The 19,489-nt window shown below is 42.9% G+C and overlaps 1 protein-coding gene across 1 annotated transcript; it reads left to right on the top strand.

The window, feature by feature from the left end:
* The first annotated feature begins 1,013 nt into the window (after nt 1-1,013).
* On the top strand, nt 1,014-16,045 carry LOC138767673 (gastricsin-like). The gene is made up of 9 exons (XM_069945334.1): nt 1,014-1,125; nt 3,328-3,484; nt 4,848-4,965; nt 10,122-10,240; nt 12,317-12,516; nt 12,593-12,700; nt 12,786-12,933; nt 13,916-14,014; nt 15,787-16,045. The coding sequence occupies exons 1-9, from the start codon at nt 1,070-1,072 to the stop codon at nt 15,937-15,939; spliced, it is 1,158 nt and encodes a 385-aa protein (XP_069801435.1). The 5' UTR covers nt 1,014-1,069; the 3' UTR covers nt 15,940-16,045.
* Nucleotides 16,046-19,489: the final 3,444 nt, after the last annotated feature.

Here is a 19,489-nt window from a genome sequence, read left to right as displayed (position 1 = left end):
TTGTGGCATATTGTTCTCTCGAGGAGATGGACTACTTTTTCACCACAAAACAGGCTGCTTTCGGTTAACTCCTTTTTACACCTTTTTCAACACTTGAAGCCCTGTTTCTTTGTTGGTTCTGATTTACAAACCTTGGTTTCTCATTCCGGAGATATGTAACAGTACTGTAATATGTCATCTCTGCCCAATTTCATTGTATGTTGGATATTCTTTTTGAAAAAAGCTTACCGCCAATCTGTTAGGTGCGTTTGTGTTTATACTGCTCACCGCATTGTAAAACTAACATGTTACCATTATTCCGCAGATCGATTACAGTGATGTGCAATTTGTATAGCTACGTTTAAGACATTTAAAATGTTTCACAAAAAATGGTAAAATGTAATCTTTGCCGAATTTCATTGTATGTTGAATATCCTTTTTGAAAAAAGCTTACAATATACTTTATGGTAAAATGTAGGGTGTTATTACAATGTACAGTTGGTACCGCAAAAAACAAGCCCAAAGCATAGTTATATAAAGCCTTAAATCTTAGCAAAAACGACAAATTAAAATGCCATGGAGTTTACTTGAGCAGAAGCTTTGGTGGCCAGACGTTAGCTGCATTTTGCTGTATCACAGAGCTGTTCCTGCCTAAGGTAAAAAAAAAAAAAAGCCAGAAAAAAATGCCACAAGACTACCTTTTTTTCTGTTTTTTTTTTTTTTTTTTTTTTTTTGTGGGGGGGGAACAACACACAAAAGCCACATATGCAGCCAGCCCAGAATATGAAAGAATTATGAAAATCTGTGAAGTCCTGAAGGGGTTAAACAATGCAGTACATATTCTCTGCTAGAGAGGTGATTCTATGATTCCATTACAGTACCATTGACAGAGCTTCTAGGAACTGGTTGATAGCAAATGTATCAGGGCTCCAAGGTAAAGTTAATAATCAAGAACATTAATGGAAGGTTATATGGAAATTTTTCATGATGCAATTCGACAAAGGTTTAGAAATATAAAAAGGCAAAGCAGAGTCTCTCAAGTTCACTTAAAGGATATACTATACGGTGGTGTTTCCATAAGTCTATAACCATGAAGTGGGTGATCCTTGCACTAGTTTGTCTCCAGCTCTCAGAGGGCTTGGTCAGGTCTGTACACAAAAATATTTGCACACCCTTCTTTAACATTTAGTTGTACATATAACATTTTTTAAAATATGCAACGTTCTATTCATTATACCGTTATATATAGATGTTATATATGTCTTAAAGTGTCACTGTCGTCTTAACTTTCAAAACCTAAATCAGCAGGGCATGTGATATAATGCAGCTTTGCACTTTACATTCACTATGTTTTTTTAGTTATCTTGGAAAATACATTATTTTCAAAGAGACTAAACACAAAAAGTCCTGGTCATCTGCACATTTGATTGACGGACACATTGAGCCGTGACACTCTGTACTGACCGGGATTCATGTGTTGTTTAGCACAAGACTAAAAAGCTTTAGGAGACTGAACCTGGATACAGTAAGTATAGCTGTTATATAGCAGCCTTCCGGAGACTTGACCTGGATACAGTAAGTATAGCTGTTATATAGCCACTTTCAGGAGACTTAACCTGGATACAGTAAGTATAGCTGTTATATACAGTAGCTGCCTTCAGGTGACTGGACCTGGATACAGTAAGTATAGCTGTTATATAGCTGCCTTCAGGAGACTGGACTTGGATACAGTAAGTATAACTGTTATATAGCTGCCTTCAGGAGACTGGACCTGGATACAGTAAGTATAGCGGTGATATAGCTGCCTTCAGGAGACTGGACCTGGATACAGTAAGTATAGCGGTGATATAGCTGCCTTCAGGAGACTGGACCTGGATACAGTAAGTATAGCTGTTATATAGCTGCCTTCAGGAGACTGGACCTGGATACAGTAAGTATAGGTGTTATATAGCTGCCTTCAGGAGACTGGACCTGGATACAGTAAGTATAGCTGTTATATAGCTGCCTTCAGGAGACTGGACCTGGATACAGTAAGTATAGCTTTGTTATAAAGCATGAGAACTAAAGAAAAAATAATGAATGTATACTGTATGTTGCTTTATATCACATCCACTGTTGATTTAGATTTTGAAAGTTATAACAACAGAGACAGTCTTGGTTATAGTATAGGCACTGGAGGCATAACATAGTCCTTGTATGTCATCTATTGTTGTAAGTATTTTTAGTTAGATGTTGAAACTAAAATGGTTTACCTAATATCCTGCTAGACCGGTGTCCCCAACCATTTCAGCCTTGTGGGCGCTCCAGTTTGTTTTTTTCCTTTTTTTTTTTTTACCTCAGGAACTACCAAATAACTTTTTTCAAAATACAACAAAAAGATTAAAAACAAGTTTTGCACAATTCTAATAAATGACACTTAGTCTAGCCTAAGAGAGAAGCGTGCTGGCATGCACTTTTCCCAGCTATATCTACAGACAATGTGGGAGTTTCAGCACTGAGACCCCAACCGATTAAAACTTTTGACAGGATGACTGACAGGAGAGAATAGCATAGCTTATCTTGTAAGGTTAAAGCTGCACTGTGACTTTTGGAAGACATACAAACTAATTTGAACTACTGGGCTGCACATTGGGGGGAATATATAAAACCTTTCCCGATACTCTTTCCCCGATGCGCCCCCCGCCGACCCGTCAGACAAGCAGGGCATACCCTTGCCCAACCACCAAAAAGACAACTAAAATGTCAAGAGTTCAAAGTTGTTTTGGGACAGCATGAGGGAGACCTACACAATATTAGACAGGTGATTTTAACATTGTGGGCATGCTATGGTTCAGCTGATGGTGTCTGTATGTATTGTCAGTAGAGATGACTCAACCGGGCCAAGGTTCGGGTTCGTACAAACCTGAACCCCGGCCCAGCTTGCTCATCCCTAATTGTCAATGTATGTCACTGTATGCATTATCAATGGCTTATGCCAGACTCACAAGTACATGATATAGGGGCCATAAGCTGACTGTATATCATAGAGTGAACTCTCCAACTCTTCTGGGTCTCCCTGCATCAGAATTCGTCATATAGAGTGAGCAGTTCTGATTGGTTAGTTCTATGCTTCTGTACTGATACAGGGCTGGCAGTTCAGTAGTGAGGAGCTTTAGCTTATGGACCATATATCACAGACTGGATCTGGGCTTAGACATAGTATTCAGTTGGCTGTAAAAATAAATGAAGCAATTCCTATACAACATTCTCATTCCTAATGAAATAAGCGATATTATTTTGCTATAGGAGTTATATGGTATACATTGTAATGATATATAATGTGCTTATTGCTCCATTCTCATCATTCAGAGTCCCTCTGAAAAGATTTAAATCCATAAGAGAGACGATGAAGGAGAAAGGTGTCCTGGAGCCGTTTATGAAAACCCACAAGAGGGATCCAGCCATGAAATACAGCTTCAACCACAAGAACAACTTCGCCACTGTCTATGAGCCAATGAACATGGACGTAAGTAATTATGTGTCTTTTGCTATTTCCATTAGCAACGTCCTCCACAGATCCTGTCCGAAAAATTCCAGAATAATAGATTTGGCACTGCCATTATTTGAGTACTTTTATTCCAATGAAAAAATAGAAAAAGGAAATATGAATGTAAATATAAACATTGCCTAAAGAGTTACCAATTAAAGGGGAACCCCAATCAACTCAAATCAACTTGTGTCAGAAAGTTATATAGATTTGTAATTTACTTCTATTTAAAAATTTCCAGTCTACCACTACTTATCAGCTGCTTTATGTCCTGCAGGAAGTGGTGTATTCTCTCCAGTCTGATACAATGCTCTCTGCTGCCACCTCTGTCCATGTCAGGAACTGTCCAGAGCAGCAGCAAATCCTGCTCTCCAGATTGTAAAGAATACACCACTGTGTTTTTCTTCACCAGAGTACCCCTTTACCTTTTGTGTGAACATTCCCACTTTACAAGAAATGTAGATACTAATACGTAGCCCTGTCCTTAGAAAGGCTTTGGGTATATGTGCTTTGTGGACACTAAACCAAATGGAAGTCAATTGACAATGATGAAGAGGTAGTCCTGTACAGTAACAGGGGAGATGCTTATAGTTGTATAAGTGTATACAGTATATGGGCAGGGATATATTTGGCTTAGGCACTCAAACCTAATGAACCCCATCCGCGACATCTACTACTCAGTGTACATATACCCTCGTATATATAGGGCTAAAGGTTATCAATGAGCCCAACCATAATGGTAACTAGATAACTCTGCTCATCCTGTCCAAATCAATGCAGAAAGATGAGCCTATAGGGAACAGCAGAATCAGTGTACTGTAAGGGTCTGTTCACACTGAGCAATAAGCAAGGAAATTCCCGCAAACTCCGAGCTTCATTTAATGTGTGTTCTACTCAAAATTCCTCCTGTAAAATATGTACAGATCAATGTCTCATTGTATTCAATGGGATTTCCGCTCTGTTGTTCACACTGCAGAATTTACGGATCTGCTTTCCACCCAAATCACTTCCGATAGAGAAATCCCATAGAAGTCAATGGGACTTTAAATTTTCGCTTCCCGTCTGTATGCCGCGGAATCGTGTAGGTCTCCTCCCACATTCTGCGCCAACTCATGAAGAAGAAATTTTACCATTGCCCAGTGTGAACTGACCCTGACTGCTCTTGTGAAAACTGGAACATTTCCTTTTTTTATCTAAAAATTGTCACATAAACATAAAAAACAAACCTACCAAAGAAAATAGTATAAAGTATACAGCACATGTCCAATAAAGACCTGGGTGTCGTCTTCTCATCAGAAGCATCCTAGCACATGTAACCCGGTGTTCTTTGTTCTTCTTCCAGGCTTGCTACTATGGACAGATCAGTGTTGGAACGCCACCTCAGAACTTCATGGTATTGTTTGACACCGGGTCTTCAAATCTTTGGGTTGCTTCTACTTACTGTCAGAGTGCAGCTTGTCGTAAGTATCTGTGAAGATCATACAGAACATATTATAAGCAAAGGAGTGATAATCCTAAGGTCCAACAATGAAGACATTATCCAGATACTAATACCTAATACTACTAATAATAACTAATACTAATACTAATAACCTCTGCTGAGGACAAAGAAGTAAACGAACATGGTTAAACTATAATTATTTTTCAAAACGGCCTTAAAGGGGTTATCTAGCGCTACAAAAACATGGCCACTTTTGCCTGTTAGGGTCTGGTCTGCAATAAAGCTCCATTTACTTCAATGAAACTGAATTTTAAACCCCTGCCAATCTGGAGACAAGAGTAGCACTAGATAACCCCTTTAAAGGGGAACTCCGTCAAAAATCTTTTTTTTCCAAACCAACTGGTTTCAGAAAGTTATATAGATTTGCAATTTATTTCTACCAAAAAATCTCCAGCCTTCCAGTACTTATCAGCTGCTATATGTCCTGCAGGAAGTGGTGTATTCTCCCCAGTCTGAAACAGTGCTCTCTGCTGCCACCTCTGTCCATCTCAGGAGAATACACCAGTGCCTGCAGGACATACAGCAGCTGATAAATACTTGAAGACCGGAGATTTTTAAATAGAAGTAAATTGCAAATCTATATAACTTTCTGACACAAGTTGATTTGAAAGAAAAGGATTTTCGCTAGAGTACCCCTTTAACTCAATCTGCATATCTAATCACCAGAATAAGGAGAACTACATTGCATAGAAACTTTTTACAAACAACTGGGGTTTTCTTAAATAGAAAAAAGACTGCAACCCTTAATGGCCAGACTGCGATTTCTGCCTGACAACATGGTAATGGTGTCATTGGTTTAGTTTCTAAGCATTTGCCTTTACAGAGATCACTATTAGGGTAGTCTCCCTGGAATTTCCCATACGGAGGATCCAGACCCCCTTGTAGGGGCTAAAGGGAATAATCAGCAAGGACAAGGTTTTTATTAAATTTAAAAGGGCACCTTACCCCCATAGAAACCTGTAAGCCTGGCCACCAACCCCCCAATACTTACCCCCACCTGCCACTCCCTATGCCAGTCCCACCATGGAGAAATCGCTGGCCGCTAGTTTGCGCACTCAATATGTAAATGAGAAAAGATAAGTCAGATGTCCATAGGAAATCTCGGCTGCATGCAGATGAGCAGGCAGAGATTTCTCCACAATGGGAACGGCATCGGGACTGACAGGAGGAAGTAAGTATTGAGGGCTCTATTAGTTGGGTCGGGTGGTTTCTGCCCCGGGTGCCAGGGTGCCAGGATCCCTTTAATTTTTAGCCCAGTCTTCCAAACATAACAAAGCTGAATACTTACCCAGCCCACTCCCGGCTGCTGCCAGTTTCCTGGGCGCTCAGTCGTCTTCTTCATTGCTTTTACTGACATGTTCTGCTGACAGGATATACCTACTGAGCACAGGCAGCATATTGACAAGCCACTGAGTTGGCATTCCCTGTAACAGAGTGCGGAGGAGAACCTAGGTGGGGGCAGTCGCTTGGAAAGCCGACATTAGTAGGAAAGCATATAGGGGAAGTATAGCTGAATACAGCCAGTCCAACATATTAAAAAACATAGATTGTGGTCGGCAAAAAGACCACCTACTCCATCTACTGTATTCAGTCCATATGTGGAGCCCTATGATCGACCAGTCACTTGCCAGATGGTACTGTGTGACGCCACTACTACTGTGGTGGTTGGTCGGAGTATAGCTCAGCCGGATGGTAGGTTGTTGTGACGCCCGTGCCGGTTGGGCAGGTGTGGGGGCACACCTGCATTTATTTTAGGAAGGCTGGCTATACCCTTTCCCCTGTGGTCGGTGACCTGCCGGGCTGTGAAGGGGTCCCTTGGGTACTTATCACGCTGGTCCGGAGTGGATCTGTGACCCACCCGGACTATCGGTACCGCGACCCACAGAAAGGGGAGAAGACCCAAGGATGGCGTAATGTCGGTGTAGGTGCCGGAACAATAATCACTTGACTAGATACAATCTGTGTTAAGAGCTTTTGGGGCAGAAGATCTGTGCTGACTTGGTTGTGTGCTGAGAAGTAGAGGGAGTTTAGAGTAGTAGAGAGGAGTTTGTGCTGAGAGTTCACAGTAGTAAAGAGTCCCAACCCAGGGTAGAAGTGTGCTCTGCCGGAACTTTAAAAGAAGAAGAAGTAGAATCCTAAAGAATACTTGAAAGTAGAAGACTACTTGTGCCCGTGTCTCGACTTTTGTTGGCGCTGTACCACCTGTTGCCCTACAGTGTTGGGTGACCCGTCCTCCTAGGGTGACACAAGCCCCAGATCTTGTTACCTGAGTTGAGCAAGGTGGCCAAGTTTACCTGGCTACATCTGGGCTGCGAGATTGTAGCAACTTTGCTCTATCCGGATCAGTTCCTCTCTTTTTAGGATACTGTCCTGCACTGTTAGAGCGTGGGTTGGGGTGATCTCTGACTTTTCCTTTCCTTAGTGGTTTAGCACTGCATAATAAGAGTAAGTGTTGCTTTGAAGAAGAAAAGAGTCTCTGTGCTTCCCATACGTCTGTCCACTTCTGCACTCCAGACTAGACTACTCTGGACTTGTTCTTCTGTCCATAACAGGGGACCTGGCATAAGCCAGGGCCCAGCTGAACTACAGCAGGGACCGTCTTGTTGTGTGTCCTCTCTCTACCAAGACTTGGATAAGACTCCTAAGTGGGGGTGTGTACTTCCTCTCCCCATGTGACAACTTCCTACAGAGTGTGTAATACCTCCTGTGAGTGGTGGCAAAGAAAGTGCAGAGAAATGAAAGGAGAATAGAGAGAGGAGGAGAACAAAAAAAAAAAGCTCTGATTGGTGTGCAGATTACCAACAAACAATACCCCTTGTTCACTACAGCTGTGCAATATACAAGTGCATATACATGTGCAATATACAAGTGCATAGTAGCGACTAGAGATGAGCGCATACGATTCGATCGAGTAGGTATTTGATCGAATATTGCGGTATTCGAAAGATTCAAATTCAATCGAGTAGTGTGACGAATACATGGGAAACATTCGAAAGTCCTCCCATCGCACTTGGTGCTTTTTTAAAATCCAATCACCATGAAGGGAGGCCGTGAGGGACCCTGGGAGTACGCACGCAGCGCGAAAACATCGTCTACCCTATGTGGCTGAACCACATGACCTGGAATATTTAATAATTGACTTCTGCCTCTCGACCGCAGATGAGCTTTCAACCTAGTCAGGGAGAGATCTTAGAGCAGGGAGAGATAGGTTTTAATAGCATTTGGTTAGGCAGAATTACTACGGAACCCAAAAGTTCTTTTCAGGGCTAAGATCCAGCGAAAAAGATCATCTTTGAATCCTTGAATCTTCTCAGAAATAGATGATATAACAGCAGCATCAGCAGCTGTATTAATTCCAGTACCCTGTGTGTACAAGTGACTTATAGTGTCCCTGGTTTAGCCCACTAAGGGCAAGTAAACATTATACATATTTTGCCAGTTGCCCAGTAAAAGGCAAATGATACCTATTGTGCCAGTTGCCCAGTAAAAGGCACGTGATACCTATAGTGCCAGTTGCCTAATCTCTGCTCTGCTGCGGCCTAGTGTTCATACAGCATTACGCGTGATACGCGTGAATAACGTGACGCTCTACGGACGCACATTGGAATCATGCATGCGAAATACGAAGGAAATGTGTGAACATTGCCATAAACATTTGCAAAGCTTTCGCAAATATTTTTCCTTCGCAACTGCGGAGAGTGGCATTATACTGCGATTTTGCGGTGTTGGGTGCACCCAGGCATGCTCCTCCTGATGTCACAGTGTCACTCCGGAGGTGTTTGCATCGTTAAGGGAGGTTTCATGGGGGACTTGGTGACCTCAAAGTGGTCGAATTTGGATTTCTCGAAAGTCGAATATTTCACTACTCGCTCATCTCTAGTAGTGACATCTAGTGGTAAAACTTACCACTTCACTATACGTACAGGCTTTTGTGAGGGGTGTATACAGGGGCAGATTAACTTTACCATAGGCCCCAGGCTGTTCACCAAGCCTGGGCCCCCCCACCCCACTGTAACTACGGCAGTACTAGCCTGGCGTTCATAGTACAGGACAGATAATGTCATGAAGTCCTGATTTGTGCAAAATTGCCATAAAAAAACTGTGATTTTTTGCAAATCATGGCGGAAGTGTAGTCAGGAGACAGTACACCACTGAAAGTATAAGTCTTTTTGGGTGGTCATGGGCCCCCCAGGAGCTCAGGGCCCGGGCTGCCGCCCGAAACGCCCCTATTTTAATCCACTACTGGGTGTATAGACCAGTAACACCCATGGTGGGACACCACACATACAGCTCAGCTAAAAAAAAATGCTCAAAACCCCTTAGACTTTCCTTCATATTTTAGTGGGAGAAATGATCAATCTCCTGTCCAGTGTATGTCAGCAAAAAGGCCCAAAAACCTGCTGGATATGGGGTGCTGCCAGAAGACGTGGCCTGCTCCCGCAACTGATTTATCAGCATTTACCCCTGCTAGCGGGCAGAGATCTGCACCAGCTGAGGAGCTTCTCAGGCTACGGCATGGCGTGCACCCCTCAGTAAAATCAGCCTGGGGCATGGAGGAGATTTACCTGTACCTCGGTAAATGGGATAGAAAAAAAGTGCACATTAACTTTAATGAAAAAGTAGTACATTCGTTTTCATGCCCAGAAAGGGTGGGGCATCCGAAAAGCAAGCCTGACCATGCTGATAACTTCCGCAGACAAGAGGGGGGCGGCAGCATATTGCAGGCACTGCCAATCCACACAATGTCCAATAGCCGTGTGATGTTGCTGCAACATCTGTACCATTGGGCAGCTACATGTCCCCGCCCCCTCCCCCCCCCCATCTGTGGAAGTATCAGCTCTGACGGACAGATGGAGGGAGCACCGGAGAGGCGGGGACCTTTCCTTCTCTCTGGATATCCCCTTTAAGGTTTACGCTATAATTTCTGTGTCTGCACCAGGTACAATGTCTGACTATGCCTTCACACTATAGGATATTAACACTGTAACTTATCTTTTACTATATGAAATACTTTTAAGTTAAAAAAAAAGTAAATAAATCTTGTTATTTTTATGTTATTGGTGTTATTTCTCTAAGTATAGGCGGTTTACTGATTATGCTATCTTACTCCTTTAGAGAACCACCCACTATTCAACCCAAGTCAGTCTTCCACATATACTTCCAATAATCAGCAGTTCTCCATGCAGTACGGCAGTGGCAGTCTTACTGGTGTCTTTGGATATGACACTGTAACTGTAAGTAATGGATCAGATTACATCCTAACGTGTGTGTTGGGGGGGGCTTTATCTTTATCCCAGTTGCCCTCTCTCCCCCTGACTCTTGGTGACTCTTTGCTTCAGACATATATTGTCCCTGCGATCCTTTACATCTTACAAACGCTTTCTATGGAGCTTCCACCTACTTCAGTGGAAAAACCTTTTTCCCACTTTCCTTTGGGAACAAAGGAAACCAAGACTTTCATATAAATTACTCATAAGGAAGAGACAACATGGAGGTCTAGGACTCCCAAGTGTTGACTTCCTATACCAAGCTGTCCATTTGCAAAGATGGATGGACAAGGCCTCCATGAAAAGTGTTTTTGTAGACCCTGAGATGGAACATACACAACTTGGGCCGAAAGGTCCTATATGACTGTGGTACCCAACAAAACCAGATATCACTACTACTATTCATTGCTTAAGGACACACTCTTAGCCTATTTGTCCTCCTCTTCGCACCCAACTTCACCTCCACCCATAGCACCAAGCACATTGTTGCCATACCTGATTAACCTAAACACAACGTCCCATGGCCAATGTACCACTAACTACTTCAATGAAGGATTCCAAACCACCAGAAAGAAGCCAAAGCTTTACATCTCTTGAAGGCGCAGGCTGGTGGGACGCCCATGTTTCTTTTATCTTGGTAAATGGATCTGAGGAGGAAGCTGTCGGATTCAGAACCTAGACTCATTCTTAAAATGCTCATTGTTTTTCTAAATGTGTTAAAATCTGTGAAAACCACTACAAGCTATAAACAAGGTTGTATAAGACACCCGAACACCTAACCGTATGGAGCTGGCTGGACATGAACCCATATTGGGGATTTCTAGCAGAATATAGAACACAACATAAGGCTAGGTTCACACTATGTAAAAACAACGGCCGTATTTCATAATAATGGCTGTAGTTGTGCAAACAATGGACGTTATTTTTTAAATAATTACCATTGTTTGCACAACTATGGCCGTTGTTATGAAATACGGCCGTTGTTTTTACATGGTGCGAACCTGGCCTAAATGTGTCTTGCTCATCTCATACTAAACTCACCTTGAAATTGGTGGCCTTGGGTCTTCCAACTAAGGAAAACCCTCTTAGTAAGCACTCTTTACAAGCGCAGTTGTAGGCTGTCACTAAAGTATTGGTGTGTGCTTTATTGTAAATCATACACATGCTAAATGTATAAAAATGTGGTCGCCTTGGCTGACAAATAGAGCTAATTTTTCACTTTCTATCTGATGCACCCAGGACAAGCAGAATATCCTCACTCCACCCTACCTGCTCCCTGGCTAACCCAACCCTCTGACCTCCTTATTATACTCCCCTCCTCCCCCGCTTGTATATATATTTTTTGATTTGTTGGTTATGTACGCGATAAATACTATAACTATGTAAGTTTATTGGGACTGAAAGTTTGTGTATATCTCACTGCGGACACACCAGTGAGGCCAAGTTAGCCTATTACGCATCCCTATGGAGGCCTCCTTGTTTAAAGGCCAAACTTGAAGATCAAATGGCTTTACTATTTGTCTTGTTACATGGTCATATGCGAAAACTTTACTCTTATGCTTATTATTGGTTTTTGTCACAATTGTTACAGTACATTGGTTTATTTTTCTAAAAATTAAATAAAATAAAAAAAAGTATTCCTGGTTTCCTGTGGAAATGGCACCACTCTTGTTGTCCTCTGTTTTGGTGTGATATTGAAGATCAGTTCCAGTGGAGTGAGTGGAGCAGAGAACAAGCGTGTCACTGTATTTAGAAGATGTTTTTTGCAATTCTGGATAACCCCTTTAACTCTTATTTTTAATGCAGACATGTTAGATTAAAGAAAACTTCAGTAAACAGACTAGAAAAGCGTTCCTATAGGTTACTCAGACTAAAGTGCCCCAGTCCTAGTATCTGGTTAAATAAGGTTGAAATTACCATAAAGTCATAAAAAATTGTCACCTTCTTTTTGCTTCTTTTTTTCTTGTTGTTATCATGTTATTTGTTATACAATATCTTTTGTATAGGTTGTACAATATCTTTATATCGTCTTCTCCTGTGTAGGTACAAAGCCTGAGCATCACAAACCAAGAGCTCGGCCTCAGTGTGAACGAACCAGGCACCAACTTTGTGTATGCTGCTTTTGAAGGAATCTTTGGAATGGCCTACCCTGCTCTTTCTGCTGGAGGTGCCACTACTGCTATGCAGGGCATGCTGCAACAAAACCTCCTCACCTACCCAATCTTCAGTGTCTACATGAATAGGTATGTTCTGGGAAACTCCTATAAACTTAGATAAAGTTCCATAAACTAGTTATCCAACTTTATAATTTCTTTGCAGTCAAGAAGGGATGGTAGTATTTGGTGGCGTTGACAACAACCTATATTCTGGTGAAATCTACTGGGCACCCGTCACTCAGGAGCTGTACTGGCAGATTGCAATTGATGCGTGAGTCATTTCTTGGTTAGTGTCATGGAAGATCCTTGTACTGCAATTGACTAATGGAGTGACCCACAATACTAATGTCTTTAAGGTTTTCCATCAATGGACAAGCAACAGGTTGGTGTAGCCAGGGTTGTCAAGCCATGGTGGATACTGGCACCTCTCTCCTTACAGTACCTCAACAATTTTTGGGAACCTTCCTTCAGTATGTGGGAGCTCAACAAAGCCAGTATGGAGAGGTGAGAAGGATTGGGTAACATTTACTTGCTTAGGCTATGCTCACTGGATGGGATTTTATGGCCACCATTGCAAATTCCCACCAAAAAGACATCACTTATTTGCCATTGACGGGCGTCTATAATGATCATGATAATTACAGAAGGCCGTCACCGCCAGATAACAGAAGTCTTTTTGATGGTAATCGGCAATGATGGCCACAAAATCCCATCATGTGAACATAGCCTTAAAGTGTACCTCTACTGGAGATGGAGTGGGAAGATCTGTCTTCTAATGCATAGGTATAGGTAGCTGGAAGAACAGGTGCACAGAAAGCTATTTTGGTGCCAAGTTTAAAATGACTATTATGCATTGTGCACAGTCATTTTTCCAAACAGTAGAGGTACACTTAAAGGGGAACTACCAGTAGGTTAGACAAATTGAACCTGCTGACATGTCTCTAATGTGCACGAATAGCTGAGAAGGAAGACATGTCTCTTACCTTCCTCCTCGGTGCTGTTCCCGTGCTGTTAGCTGTGTAATCCTTGGTCCGGAGCACTGTCCTGCCCCCATAGTGCCGAAACTGCCTGCCTGCCTGCTCCGTTGCCTATCATTAGAAGGAGCTTACCGGCTCGCTCTCCAGGGGGCTGCTTGTGGGGCAGTGCTCCTAATGGTGCTTCGGATTTCCAAGGATTACACTGCTAACAGCACTGGAACCGCGCCGAGGAGGAAGGTAAGAGACATGCCATCATCCTCAGAGTCTCCTGTGTGCAATAGGGGGCTATCAGCAGGTTAGATTCTTCTAACCTGCCAATAGTTCCCCTTTAAATAGGTTGTGCTATGTTGCAAGGTTACACCTTAATAAATGTATGTAATAAAGATCGTTCCAGATTTAGCATATAATGTAGTCATATTCATTTGTAAACCAATGGATATGATCAGATACTACTGGTGGGACATCTACATGTACGGTACATCTGTGACTTTTTCCTTATTGATTGACAGTACCTGGTGAACTGTAACAGCGTGCAGAGCCTGCCAACCATCAGCTTCACCATCAATGGCGTCCAGTTCCCCATTCCTCCTTCTGCCTATATTCTCCAGGTACCCTGTCTTTGTGTTTTTATTAAACTCTTATTACTCTTAGACACTGTTAACAATTCTATGTATACAATAAATCAACTTTTATTTATTTTGCTAAATGCAACCCCCCCCCCCCCCCCCGTATCTTTGTTATGAATGATGCAGCTTCTCCTGCCTACATGCTCCATTCATTTTCTATGGGAGCTGGTGAAGGTTGTTGAGCATTGCACTTGGCCATCTACGCCAGATCTATAGACAATGAATGGAGTGTTGGCATGCGTGGAGACCCCCTGCTCCATTTAAGACAAAGTTGGACCCCGTTCTAAAGTTCTCAGGGAGGGACAGTGGTCAGACCCCCAAGATCTCACAAACTTATATAGGTGTCAGAGTTAAGAAACTGGACGACAAAGGACAGGTGCTGCCCTTGCACCCGCCCGGCTGTCCCTTCCTAATTGCCTCAGGCGGCAGCAGACAACTGGGTGACAGTCCCTAACCTGTATAAGTAAACACTGAACGAAGACAAGACAGACAAAAACACAATAAATCAGGGTGAGGGGTCCAGGTCAGTAACAAACGGGCAGCGCAGCACAAAAACGTAATCCAGAAGTCAAGAGTCAGAAGACCAGAAGGTCAAGATACCAGTAACAAAATGCAGTTAGAAACGCCAGGTCAAGAGGGAACTCAGGGTTTGAGGCTCGATCACAGGCAAGGAGGGAGGGGAAATACACAGGTTATATGGGAGGTGAAGTCAAAGCTCCAAAAATGATTGGGGTCTAAGATTCCAGCCTCCAAAACATCCCCCAAGTTGACCGGCAGCTGCCAGTCAGCATTACTTAAGACAGAGTCAGCTGAGTGCCCTGCCGGAGAGCAGTGCGGCCCCGACTGCGGCGTGGTGTCTAAGGATGCCGATGATGCCAGACTGGTTACCAGGGATGCCGTTTGTGCATTTGACAGGTCAGCGGGGCCGGGAGCTGAGTGTGCAGCTTGGCTCTGACAATAGGGATTCTCTGATTTTGCATACCTTCAGTGCTGAGATAGATGTCTTTATATTAACATAGAAATGAGCTCCTAAAACCCCATGGGGTGATCCCTCTGGATGCAAAAGCCCAGATAAGTACATCCTACAGTTTGCTTTCACCCCCCCCCCCCCCCCCCCCCCCCCATGCTCACCTCTATCAGGCGCCTGACATCTAGACTGACAGGCTTTACCTTTAACTTCTTCTACTTCCTCTAAGAGCCAAGCCTCTCCCAGGAGCCTCAGTGAGTGGTCTACACTCGGGTCTTTGAAAGCTCAGACTAGCCACAGAGACAGCTGGAAGAAGTCCAGGAACCATCAACATTCTTCCAATTAGGATATTTTCCCCTATTTATCAACCTGCAAACAAAAAAGTAGCAAAACTAGTAGCAATAAATGTCAGTCCAGCTTCCATTTCTCCGATTGCTCAGATATCATGAAAGTTCAACTCTGCTTGGCTGCCATGGGCAAATCAGAAAGTTTACGTGTTGTGCTGTATGCTGATAAGTACTGGAAGACTGGAAATTTTTTAATAGAAGTAAATTATAAATCTATATAACTTTCTGACACCAGTTCATTTTAAAGAAAAAATATTTTGCTGGAGCACCCCTTAAATAATTGTAATTTGCCTTATGATTTATAAAAGGTTTAATAACATACAAATGAGGTATCGGCCAAGGTCCTAAATGCACCGATTGGTTCCCTATGGTGAGGGTGACGTTCTGTGATGGTCATGTATCATTTACGCTTGTCAATACTTTATTATTTTATATTGCAGAATAATGGCTACTGTACAGTCGGAGTGGAAGTGACTTACCTGCCATCTCAAAATGGTCAGCCCTTCTGGATCCTGGGTGATGTCTTCCTCCGTCAGTACTACTCTGTCTATGATATGGGCAACAACAGAATGGGATTCGCACAAGCAGCATAGACATCTGGCGTTCTGGAGATTGTCAGCCTGTCCCGTCATACATCCAACAATGGGAAGATAAAGTAATAGACATGAAATTATCTAGCAAATAAACCAGCGACACCGACAGATTCTAATGTTTCTTTCTTACCAGTATTAAATTATAATATGGTGATATTTATGTTGATCCTGGCCGCGTGACAATGCCAGTACTGGACGTGACATTACCTGCTCCAGTGTGTCAGCCACAACCACACTAACCACACTAACAAGTGTATAGCCTCCACGTCTTTGAGTATCCCAATATAATCGCTTACTGGGTACACCGTTATAGGCTATGTTCACACACAGTTATATGCTCTTACAGTTATGTTTGCACACCGCTGAAATAACGGATGTTTTTATTTCATTATTTGTATAATAAGGCTGTTATTTGATGTTAAACGACGGTCATCCAATAAAAATAGCCATCATTTCAAAGGTGTGTGAACATTGCCATAAAGTTACTAGCAACACACAGATATCTTAGTCAGCCCAGCTGTTTTATGGAGGGTTCAGCAAAGCAAAACTATTCCTAAAAAAGGAGGAAACTATTATTTTTCTTGCTTCAGAAATTGTATACATTTATTGTTTTTCGTATATAGTTGTTATTTGCTATATACTTCACAGATAAGGAATAGCATATGGCTGCTAGAAGGAGAGAGCAGCATAGTGTACATACATACAGTAACAGAAGGAGTGGGTCGTACAAGGGACATTATTCTTAAAGTGTCACTGTCGTTTACCTTTTTTTTTTGCAGAAATCAATAGTACAGGCGATTTTCAGAAAATAAATTTTTAGCATGAAAAAGCAGTTTGAAGCCCCCCCCCCATCTTCATGGTTTTCTATGGAGGGGGAGGGGTGGAGGGAGATGAGGCACCAAAACAGGACAACAAAGAGTTAATTCACAGCTACATCACCGGGCTATCTCCTCTGAAGTCAGCACTGACCTCCGAATACCGGCTTTCACACAGCTCCCACTGTGTAATCCTGTAATCCTTCTGTAATCCTCCTGTAATCTGCTGCAGACTAATCTCCTTCCTCCCCCCTCCCCTCTCCATAGGTTACACAGGGCTCGGCTGATGAGTCGAGATTTCCTGATTCTGAGCAGTGGATGAGAGAGAGAAGGGGGGGGGACCTGGGGAAAGGCTTTTTGAATGCAGATAATGGCAGATTTGCCTAATAAAACCAATTACAAAGTTTCTTAAAATCGCCTGGACTATTGATTTCTGCAAAAAACTAAACAAAAAAAAATACAGTGACACTTTAAGCAACAGAAATTGGGCCAAAGGAAAGGAGAATAATCTCGGATAACTACTTTAATACCTTGACTGAATTTCATGTACGTCTGGGGCTGCTGCACATTTCTTCACGCACATGAATGAGTTAAACAGTTTCATCAGGGATCCCAGTTAAAAAGAAAGAAAGAAAAAAAAATTAAACCATGACTCTGTGATTTAGATGAAACCTCAGCCGTTCACTGATAAATCTCTGACCCCGACACCCTAAAGATCCCGACTGACCCCAGTCAGGGGACAACTTAAGGGACTACTCTCCCAGTCCGCTATTCACCAACACAAACATGTCCGCAGTTATCTGTACACCCATGTGAGTACTTGCCGATGGGCACTACCCCTTATCTCCACACACACTCTTCTCTGCTTTTGTCCCCAATCTGCGCCTCTTGTCTGCCTGATTCTTAACCAATCTTTTGGATCTCTGTGCAGCCCTCTCTGATGCATCACCAGCAGACCTTGACGACCACATCATTACCTACATTCAAGATACAGCTGTCAAACACATGGATAGGGAATACCCCATTCACGGAGATAGAAGTGCTATCTCATCCCTTAAAAACAGCAAGAGCTCAGGACCCGATTCCTTGAGCAAAAATTCAAACCTCTGCTTTAACCCCTTCTGGTTATATCATTTAACACCATCTCCCCCTCTCCGGGGTTCCTCAATTGTCACATCAAAAAATCCTATCTGTGTGCTTGGCACGTGTTATTCCTGGAGTTACCCGTCAAATGGGTTTTGTTCTTGCCAGGAAGCCACCCCAGCTGCAATGTCTTGAACTGCTTACTCTAGTTGCGGACAAGGATCCCCATGTACTTTCTTTCAGTGGATGCTGGGAAGGTCTGAAACAGGGTGCACTGGCCTTTCTGGCACCGACGCACACTCATTTCAAAGTGATGGCAATATACATCATCTTAAGTGTGCAGGTTCAGGTCAATGGCATCCTGTCGTAGCCCTTCCACATCAGAAATGCCACACGCCAGAGTTGTCCCCTGTCGTCCCAAATATATTTGCTCACTATGGAACACCTCACCTCACCTCACAGAACCAAATATCAAAGCTGTTGGCACTGGGCAGGACCACCACAAATTAAAGGAGAAGTCCGGCAAAATTTTTTTTATAAAGGGGCTATCCAGTGCCCCACTCTTGTGTCCAGTTGAGGTGTGGTATGCAATTAAGCTCCATTTACGTCAATGGAACTGAGACTCAAACCCCACCCAATCTGGAAACAAGAGTGGTACAAAAGTGGCCATGTTTTTGAAGCACTGGTTAACCCCTTTAAAGTATTGTATTGCCCCCCAAAAGTTATACAAATCACCAATATACACTTATTACGGGAAATGCTTATAAAGTGCTTTTTTCCCTGCACTTACTACTGGATCAAGGCTTCACTTCCTGGATAACATGGTGATGTCACTTCCTGAATAACATGGTGATGTCACTTCCTGGATAACAGGGTGATGTCACGACCCGACTCCCAGAGCTGTGCGGGCTGTGGCTGCTGAAGAGGATGATGGCAGAGAGATGCTCAGTGTCCCCCTCTCCTATCATCATCTCCAGCAGCCACAGCCCGCACATCTCTGGGAGTCGGGTCGTGACATCACCATGTTATCCAGGAAGTGACATCATTATGTTATCCAGGAAGTGAAGCCTTCATGCAGTAGTAAGTGCAGGTAAAAAAGCATTTTATAAGCATTTCCCGTGTATATTGGGGATTTGTGTAACTTTTAGGGGGCAATACAATACATTGATAAAGATTTTCGCCGGACTTCTCCTTTAATTTTATATGTAGACCAGCTTATATGCAGTGAGATCCCACCAAACCACATAACCCACTATTCTCCCAGAATTTGAACGATTTTGTACACTCAGCAACCTCCACACATGGAAGCCCCTAAAATATCATTGCCCCAAACTACTCAGGAGCTCCCATATGCACCTTCACCAAATGTTTTTCCTAATCTACCTTCTAATTCTAGAAGCCCTCACTGACTACCATCACAGTCATCTCTCTTAGTTTGGATGCATGAATGTCCTCAAAAAAGACATTGTTCCAAGGTTCCTTTGTTTTTTCCAATTAGTGTACCTGGACAACTTTCACCTGTTTCCTCTGGACCACCTCAAAACCTTGAGTGGTGTCCCACAGGTGTTATTAGTTTTACACCCCTCGCAAAAGTCTGTACTTCAAGTAAACCTGGTAATGAAGTAGTACCTAAGTTTTGCCACAAGATGTTG

The sequence above is a fragment of the Dendropsophus ebraccatus genome, chromosome 11 (assembly GCF_027789765.1).
Source record: "Dendropsophus ebraccatus isolate aDenEbr1 chromosome 11, aDenEbr1.pat, whole genome shotgun sequence".
NCBI lineage: Eukaryota > Metazoa > Chordata > Amphibia > Anura > Hylidae > Dendropsophus > Dendropsophus ebraccatus.
This window is presented reverse-complemented; position numbering and strand designations above follow the sequence as displayed.

Excerpts from the sequence above, each read along its gene's own strand:
- LOC138767673 (XM_069945334.1), top strand. The coding sequence starts at position 1,070 with ATGAAGTGGGTGATCCTTGCACTAGTTTGTCTCCAGCTCTCAGAGGGC. Across the intron at positions 3,485-4,847 it reads ATGAGCCAATGAACATGGAC|GCTTGCTACTATGGACAGAT; the intron begins GTAAGTAATTAT and ends TTCTTCTTCCAG. Across the intron at positions 10,241-12,316 it reads TTGGATATGACACTGTAACT|GTACAAAGCCTGAGCATCAC; the intron begins GTAAGTAATGGA and ends TCTCCTGTGTAG.